The 9,777-nt window shown below is 32.8% G+C and overlaps 1 protein-coding gene across 1 annotated transcript in view; it reads left to right on the forward strand.

Annotated features, from left to right (window-relative positions):
• The window catches only part of LOC127730828 (cyclin-dependent kinase 9-like), a 43,421-nt gene extending 34,061 nt beyond the window's left edge, over nucleotides 1-9,360 (forward strand). Inside the window, exon 4 of the mRNA XM_052239432.1 lies at nucleotides 8,248-9,360. Within this exon, the coding sequence (XP_052095392.1) occupies nucleotides 8,248-9,092 (845 nt within the window). The 3' untranslated portion in view covers nucleotides 9,093-9,360. The remainder of the gene's footprint in view (nucleotides 1-8,247) is intronic.
• The last annotated feature ends 417 nt before the right edge of the window (nucleotides 9,361-9,777 follow it).

Genomic DNA, 9,777 nt, shown 5'->3' on the forward strand with positions numbered 1-9,777 from the left:
ATCTTCAATTGCACAGTATTGCGCAATAGCAAGAAATCTTCAATTGCACAGTATTGCGCAATAGCAAGAAATATCCAATAGCACAATATTGCGCAATAGCAAGAAATTGTCAATTGTACAGTATTGCACAATAGCAAGAAATATTCAATTGCACAGTATTGTGCAAAAGAAGATACTTCGTATAAATTGCTTATTTCTTGATCAATTTCAATGGGGTTTTATTCTTGAATTCTTGGGGTTCTTTAATATGCTGAATCTAACCGTGTATTAAGTTTTTGGATTTTGGGCCCCGTTTTTAAATTGGTCCACATTGAGGTCCAAAGGGTCCAAAATTAAACTTTGTTTGATTTCATCAAAAATTGAATTATTGGGGTTCTTTGATATGCCGAATCTAACCGTGTATTTAGATTCTTAATTTTTGGTTCCGTTTTCAAATTGGTCTACATTAAGGTCAAAAGGGTCCAAAATTAAACTTAGTTTGATTTTAACAAAAATTGAATTTTTAGGGTACTTTGATATGCTGAATCTAAACATGTATTTAGATTTTTAATTATGGGCCCAGTTTTCAAGTTGGTCCAAATCGGGGTCCAAAATTAAACTTTGTTTGATTTCAACAAAAATTGAATATATGGGGTTCTTTGATATGCTAAATCTAACCATGTATTTAGATTTTTGATTTTTGGGCCCCGTTATCAACTTTGTCCACATTGAGGTCAAAAGGGTCCAAAATTAAACTTTGTTTGATTTCATCAAAAATTGAATTCTTGGGGTTCTTTGATATGCTGAATCTAACCATGTATTTAGATTTTTTATTTGTGGACCCGCTATCAAATTGGTTCATATTGAGGTCAAAAGGGTCCAAAATTAAACTTTGTTTGATTTCATCAAAAATTGAATTATTGGGGTTCTTTGATATGCCAAATCTAACCGTGTATTTAGATTTTTAATTTTGGGTCCCGTTTTTATACGACCGCAAAAATTGAAAATTTTTTGGTCGTATATTGGTATGACGTTGGCGTCGTCGTCGTCGTCGTCGTTGTCGTCGTCGTCGTCGTCTGGCGTCGTCCGAAGACACATTGGTTTTCGCACTCTAACTTTAGTTTAAGTGAATGGATCTCCATGAAATTTTACCATAAGGTTCAATACCACGAAAGGAAGGTGGGGATTGATTTTGGGGGTTGTGGTACCAACAGCTAAGGAATTAGGGGCCAAAAAGGGGCCAAATATAAGCATTTTTGTAACTTCCAGACAATAACTTGTGTGTAAGTGTATGGATCTCTCTGACATTGTACCACAAGGTTCCATATCACAAAGGGAAGGCTGTAATTGATTTTGGGGGTAATTGCCTCAAAATTTTAGGAATTAGGGGCCAAAAAAGGGGCAAAAAACAAGCATTTTTCTAGTTTCATGACAATAACTTGTGTGTAAGTGTTTGGATATTTCTGAAATTGTACTACAAGGTTCCATATCACAAAGGGAAAGCTGGAATTGAGTTTGGGGGTAATTGTCCGAAACGTTTAGGAATTGGGGGCCAAAAAGGGGCCAAAAATAAGCATTTTTCTAGTTTCCAGACTATAACTTGTGTTCAAGTGTATGGATCTCTCTGAAATTGTACTGCAAGGTACCATACCACAAAGGGAAGGCTGGGATTGAGTTTGGGGGTGATGAATCATAAGGGGGTTCAAAAAATTTGGGGGGGGGGGGATTTTTTTTTTTCTTTTTTTCCTTTTTTTTTCCTTTTAAAATTTTCCATTTTAAGTTGGTTATTTCTGATTAATATTTAAAAGCAAATAATAATGATATGGTAGGAGATACACTACAAACAGGATGTGTTAATTATTATATAATAAGTATTGTGCAATAGCAAGAAATTTTCAATTGCACAGTATTGCACAATTGCAAGAAATCTTCAATTGCACAGTATTGCGCAATAGCAAGAAATCTTCAATTGCACAGTATTGCGCAATAGCAAGAAATATCCAATAGCACAATATTGCGCAATAGCAAGAAATTGTCAATTGTACAGTATTGCACAATAGCAAGAAATATTCAATTGCACAGTATTGTGCAAAAGAAGATACTTCGTATAAATTGCTTATTTCTTGATCAATTTCAATGGGGTTTTATTCTTGAATTCTTGGGGTTCTTTAATATGCTGAATCTAACCGTGTATTAAGGTTTTGGATTTTGGGCCCCGTTTTTAAATTGGTCCACATTGAGGTCCAAAGGGTCCAAAATTAAACTTTGTTTGATTTCATCAAAAATTGAATTATTGGGGTTCTTTGATATGCCGAATCTAACCGTGTATTTAGATTCTTAATTTTTGGTTCCGTTTTCAAATTGGTCTACATTAAGGTCAAAAGGGTCCAAAATTAAACTTAGTTTGATTTTAACAAAAATTGAATTTTTAGGGTACTTTGATATGCTGAATCTAAACATGTATTTAGATTTTTGATTATGGGCCCAGTTTTCAAGTTGGTCCAAATCGGGGTCCAAAATTAAACTTTGTTTGATTTCAACAAAAATTGAATATATGGGGTTCTTTGATATGCTGAATCTAACCATGTATTTAGATTTTTGATTTTTGGGCCCCGTTATCAACTTTGTCCACATTGAGGTCAAAAGGGTCCAAAATTAAACTTTGTTTGATTTCATCAAAAATTGAATTCTTGGGGTTCTTTGATATGCTGAATCTAACCATGTATTTAGATTTTTTATTTGTGGACCCGCTATCAAATTGGTTCATATTGAGGTCAAAAGGGTCCAAAATTAAACTTTGTTTGATTTCATCAAAAATTGAATTATTGGGGTTCTTTGATATGCCAAATCTAACCGTGTTTTTAGATTTTTAATTTTGGGTCCCGTTTTTTAAATTGGTCTACATTAAGGTCCAAAGGGTCCAAAATTAAACTTAGTTTGATTTTAATAAAAATTGAATTTTTGGGTTCTTTGATATGCTGAATCTAAACATGTGTTTAGATTTTTGATTGTGGGACCAGTTTTCAAGTTGGTCCAAGTTGGGGTCCAAAATTAAACTTTGTTTGATTTCAACAAAAATTGAATATATGGGGTTCTTTGATATGCTGAATCTAAACATGTATTTAGATTTTAGATTTTTGGCCCAGTTTTCAAGTTGGTCCAAATTGGGGTCCAAAATTAAACTTTGTTTGATTTCAACAAAAATTGAATATATGGGGTTCTTTGATATGCTGAATCTTACCATGTATTTAGATTTTTTATTTTGTGGGCCTGCTATCAAATTGGTTCATATTGAGGTCAAAAGGGTCCAAAATTAAACTTTGTTTGATTTCATCAAAAATTGAATTATTGGGGTTCTTTGATATGCCAAATCTAACCGTGTTTTTAGATTTTTAATTTTGGGTCCCGTTTTTTAAATTGGTCTACATTAAGGTCCAAAGGGTCCAAAATTAAACTTAGTTTGATTTTAACAAAAATTGAATTCTTGGGGTACTTTGATATGCTGAATCTAAACATGTGTTTAGATTTTTGATTATGGGACCAGTTTTCAAGTTTGTCCAAGTTGGGGTCCAAAATTAAACTTTGTTTGATTTCAACAAAAATTGAATATATGGGGTTCTTTGATATGCTGAATCTAACCATGTATTTTGATTTTGGACATTGGACCATAATAGGTAAATTAAAAAAATTGAAGTTCTTAGACCACATTCTTTCTGTGTCAGAAACCTATGCTGTGTCAAATATTTAATCACAATCCAAATTCAGAGCTGTATCAAGCTTGAATGTTGTGTCCATACTTGACCCAACTGTTCAGGGTTCGACCTCTGCGGTCGTATCAAGCTGCGCCCAGCGAAGCATTTTATTTAAATTGGTGTACATTAAGGTCCAAAGGGTCCAAAATTAAACTTAGTTTGATTTTAACAAAAATTGAATTTTTGGGTTCTTTGATATGCTGAATCTAAACATGTGTTTAGATTTTTGATTATGGGACCAGTTTTCAAGTTGGTCCAAGTTGGGGTCCAAAATTAAACTTTGTTTGATTTCAACAAAAATTGAATATATGGGGTTCTTTGATATGCTGAATCTAAACATGTATTTAGATTTTAGATTTTTGGCCCAGTTTTCAAGTTGGTCCAAATTGGGGTCCAAAATTAAACTTTGTTTGATTTCAACAAAAATTGAATATATGGGGTTCTTTGATATGCTGAATCTTACCATGTATTTAGATTTTTTATTTTGTGGGCCTGCTATCAAATTGGTTCATATTGAGGTCAAAAGGGTCCAAAATTAAACTTTGTTTGATTTCATCAAAAATTGAATTCTTGGGGTTCTTTGATATGCTGAATCTAACCATGTATTTAGATTTTTTATTTGTGGACCCGCTATCAAATTGGTTCATATTGAGGTCAAAAGGGTCCAAAATTAAACTTAGTTTGATTTTAACAAAAATTGAATTCTTGGGGTACTTTGATATGCTGAATCTAAACATGTGTTTAGATTTTTGATTATGGGACCAGTTTTCAAGTTTGTCCAAGTTGGTGTCCAAAATTAAACTTTGTTTGATTTCAACAAAAATTGAATATATGGGGTTCTTTAAATTTGATATGCTGAATCTAACCATGTATTTTGATTTTGGACATTGGACCATAATAGGTAAATTAAAAAAATTGAAGTTCTTAGACCACATTCTTTCTGTGTCAGAAACCTATGCTGTGTCAAATATTTAATCACAATCCAAATTCAGAGCTGTATCAAGCTTGAATGTTGTGTCCATACTTGCCCCAACTGTTCAGGGTTCGACCTCTGCGGTCGTATCAAGCTGCGCCCAGCGAAGCATTTTATTCTAGTTTCATGACAATAACTTGTGTGTAAGTGTATGGATCTTTCTGAAATTGTACTACAAGGTTCCATATCACAAAGGGAAAGCTGGAATTGAGTTTGGGGGCAATTGCCGAAACGTTTAGGAATTGGGGGCCAAAAAGGGGCAAAAAATAAGCATTTTTCTAGTTTCCAGACAATAACTTGTGTTCAAGTGTATGGATCTCTCTGAAATTGTACTGCAACGTACCATACCACAAAGGGAATGCTGGGATTGATGATGGGGGTAATTGCCTCAATATTTTAGGAATTAGGGGCCAAAAAGGGGCAAAAAACAAGCATTTTTCTAGTTTCAGGACAATAACTTGTGTGTAAGTGTATGGATCTTTCTGAAATTGTACTACAAGGTTCCATATCACAAAGGGAAAGCTGGGTTTGAGTTTGGGGGTAATTGCCCTAAACGTTTAGGAATTTGGGGCCAAAAAGGGGCCAAAAAACACATTTTCCTAGTTTCCAGACAATAACTTGTGTTCAAGTGTATGGATCTCTCTGAAATTGTACTGCAAGGTACCATACCACAAAGGGAAGGCTGGGATTAAGTTTGGGGGTGATGAATCATAAGGGGGTTCAAAAAATTGGGGGGGGGGATTTTTTTTTTTTTCCTTTTTTTCTTTTTTTCCTTTTTTTTTACTTTTAAAATTTTCTATTTTAAGTTGGTTATTTCTGATTTATATTTAAAAGCAAATAATAATGATATGGTATGAGATACACACCAAACAGGATGTGTAAATTATTATATAATAAGTATTGTGTAATAGCAAGAAATTTTCAATTGCACAGTATTGCACAATAGCAAGAAATCTTCAATTGCACAGTATTGCGCAATAGCAAGAAATCTTCAATTGCACAGTATTACGCAATAGCAAGAAATATCAAATAGCACAATATTGCGCAATAGCAAGAAATTGTCAATTGTACAGTATTGCACAATAGCAAGAAATATTTAATTGCACAGTATTGTGCAAAAGAAGATACTTCGTATAAATTGCTTATTTCTTGACCAATTTCAATGGGGTTTTATTCTTGAATTTTTGGGGTTCTTTAATATGCTGAATCTAACCGTGTATTTAGTTTTTGGATTTTGGGCCCCGTTTTTAAATTGGTCCACATTGAGGTCCAAAGGGTCCAAAATTAAACTTTGTTTGATTTCATCAAAAATTGAATTATTGGGGTTCTTTGATATGCTGAATCTAACCGTGTATTTAGATTCTTAATTTTTGGTTCCGTTTTCAAATTGGTCTACATTAATGTCCAAAGGGTCCAAAATTAAACTTAGTTTGATTTTAACAAAAATTGAATTCTTAGGGTTCTTTGATATGCTGAATCTAAACATGTATTTAGATTTTTGATTATGGGCCCAGTTTTCAAGTTGGTCCAAATCGGGGTCCAAAATTAAACTTTGTTTGATTTCAACAAAAATTGAATATATGGGGTTTCTTTGATATGCTGAATCTAACCATGTATTTAGATTTTTGATTTTTGGGCCCCGTTATCAACTTTGTCCACATTGAGGTCAAAAGGGTCCAAAATTATACTTTGTTTGATTTCATCAAAAATTGAATTCTTGGGGTTCTTTGATATGCTGAATCTAACCATGTATTTAGATTTTGGATATTGGAACATAATAGGTGAATGTCCAATTTAAAATTTTTAAGTTCTTAGACCACATTCATTCTGTGTCAGAAACCTATGCTGTGTCAAATATTTAATCACAATCCAAATGCAAAGCTGTATCAAGCTTGAATATTGTATCCATACTTGCCCCAACTGTTCAGGGTTCGACCTCTGCGGTCGTATCAAGCTGCGCCCTGCGGAGCATTTTATTGGTGTATGGTATGATTGCAAGGTGTACATGTCTGTCTGATAGGGTTCATCTGACCTTGACATCATTTACATGGATCATTGATAATGTTAAGTTTATGTAATACTTGTTGTAAGACCTTCATATAACAGACTTTCAAAGTAAATTCAATCATAAGTTAAGCAAGCAAGACATTTCAGTGTTTGCACTTTTGGATATTCCAGCCAATCAAGCTTCATGGCCTCCATTGCTAAAAAAAAGAGTAAAATGCATTTATCATATGAGCTGCGCCGGATAGAAATCGACCTTATGCAAGTGCACGTATACATGTACATTGCTAATACTTTGTTTGATTTTTGGAACATTCAAATACGAAATAAAAGAGGAATGTTGGTCTGTTTTGTGGGGTTCTTATATTGCCTCAATTTTCAGACATTTACAGACTTTGCATAGAGATTTTTTTCAATCCTTTTTAAATTAACATATGTATTGATATTCATTTACATAAGGTCGATTTCTATCCGACGCAGCTCATATTATATCTAGAAAACCATAATAGAAAGAAATACAGACAGGGGCAAAAATGCCCAGAATTTCAAGAGCTGCCTCCTATCAACTTCCAACAATATTATCAGATGAACCCTTATAGAGGTCATTGTCCCTTACTCATTGTATTTGACTAATTTACTATTTAAGGTAGATTAACTTATACCGCCATCTTTGATTGTTAGATAGCAGTACACTTGGTCTAGTTCTTATCTTAAATCTGCAAGTTTTTAAACAGCTTGGCAATTAATGTAATAAAAATAAAACAAGTTTGGTCAACTTTGGTTACACAATTTTTTCTTCGTATTTTCTGAAAGTATATTATAAAACCTATCTTCTCATATTTTATTTCAAAATTATATCTCAATGATTTCTTTTCATTCACAAAAAGTGTTTTTCATAAATAATCTATGCAAAATTGAACAATTTTACACGACTTGTTGCTTGACATATAGCATGTGAACCATACTTATATTTTATTTTTGAAAAAAGCATAGTAAAATCTACATTTTGTGCAAAGTTTTAAAAAATTCTATCTGAAGAAATATATATAGCAATGATCCAACTAAAATGCAAATATAACCAAATCCTTTGGATGACATCTTATAGGAGGTATTGCCCTTAAATGAGAATTTTTGACTAAGTTTTAAAATTTGTATATTGATTTTTGACAGTGAGTGATGCTCTTAGGAGCCTCTTGTTTTATTACAAAGGGCTTTAATTTATCTTCCAGCTTTGATTGTTCTAAGTGCATTATATTCAATTCATTTCAACAAGACATGAAATAAATATTGAAAATGGTTATCATGGTTATTGTGCTAAGTTGGCCATAAGATTATGAGCTCTGCAGTCACTATCTTTATTTAAAGTTAAGGAGTATATATAAGATAAAAAATCTATGGTTTGTAGTCATACAGAAAAAAATGTCATGATGTTTCTTAGATAGTATAATATACAAGCTAGTATAATACACAAGTCCTCAAAAGATGCCCTCTACATAAATGTTGTTTCTAGTTTTAATTGTTTTCCATTTTCCATTTCAGCAACACCATACAATAGGAATCGAGCAAGTTTTTATTTAATCTTTGAATTTTGTGAGCATGATCTTGCTGGTTTGCTGAGTAATGCTAATGTGAAATTTAACCTTGGCGAAATCAAAATGGTTATGAAACAACTTTTTGAAGGTTTATACTATATTCATGAAAGTAAAATATTACATCGAGACATGAAAGCAGCTAATATACTTATAACAAAAAGTGGAGTTTTAAAACTGGCAGACTTTGGATTAGCTAGAGCATTTAGTTATAGAATGCCACATGAAAAACAGAACAGATATACCAATCGTGTGGTCACTTTGTGGTATCGTCCTCCAGAACTACTGCTTGGAGCAAGGGATTATGGACCAGTGATTGATTTGTGGGGTGCTGGATGCATTATGGCAGAATTGTGGACTCGAACTCCAATAATGCAGGGAAAGACTGAACAACATCAGCTACAATTGATTACACAACTATGTGGCTCTATTTCAAAAGATGTCTGGCCAAATGTAGAACGACTTGACCTGTTTAATGAAATGGAGATGCCTCAAGGTCATAAAAGGAAGGTGAGGGACAGATTAAAACCTTATCTAAAAGATGCCCAAGCTATTGATCTGTTGGACAAACTTTTATCATTGGACCCTTCAAAAAGATTAAATGCAGATATGGCTTTGAATCATGACTTTTTCTGGACAGACCCAGAAGTAATAGATTTGGGTAAAATGCTTTCACAACATAGTACCTCAATGTTTGAGTACTTAGCTCCTTCAAGGAGACCAGGCCAACCAGTACCTCAACATAGACCAACTAGACCACAGAACACTGAACATCATTTTGAAAGGATCTTTTAACAGTTTTTGTTCATCTGTATAACTGTGCTTTCTGATAAAATCAGTTGCTAGGTTAAATTCATTTTGTAAACTTTTTGGTGCTACATCATGAAATATGTATTCTATGTATAAAAGGCAAGATAGTCTAATGATTTTAAAGTTCATGTGATTATAGCTAGAGCAGTATTTGTAAAAAAATGATATTGTTATTATTCATATTTGTTTCAAGTATTTAATTTTGTTATCTTTTATATTTGTTCACAAAAATAAATAAATTTTTGTATTCTAATGTGTTCCTTTTCTTATAGAATTATAAATCAAAGCCTTAAAGGCTGTTAAAGCAATTGCTGCCTAGTTAATATTTTTGTGACTTTTATTTTTCATCCACATGTAAAAGAATAAAACCTGAAGGAGTCTCATCTAGTGAGAAGTAAGGATGTTTTAACTTTATATCAATAAAAAACTTATCCAGTAGAAAGTCATTTTTACAATATTTTACATGTTCTCAGGGGGACAACACGTATAGAAATAAGACAAAAATTTATAGGTACTGCATCTTTGAATTTTGTCAATCAGCCATGCTTTTCTTCTTATGCTGTGTAAGAACCTTCTTGCAGATAAAAATTCATTTGCCATGATTTGTACAATTCCGACATACAGACATAGGAATACAACTCAAACGATCATAACAAGTTCAAAATTTAGC

Source organism: Mytilus californianus, unplaced genomic scaffold (assembly GCF_021869535.1).
Source record: "Mytilus californianus isolate M0D057914Y unplaced genomic scaffold, xbMytCali1.0.p SCAF_2, whole genome shotgun sequence".
Taxonomy (NCBI): domain Eukaryota; kingdom Metazoa; phylum Mollusca; class Bivalvia; order Mytilida; family Mytilidae; genus Mytilus; species Mytilus californianus.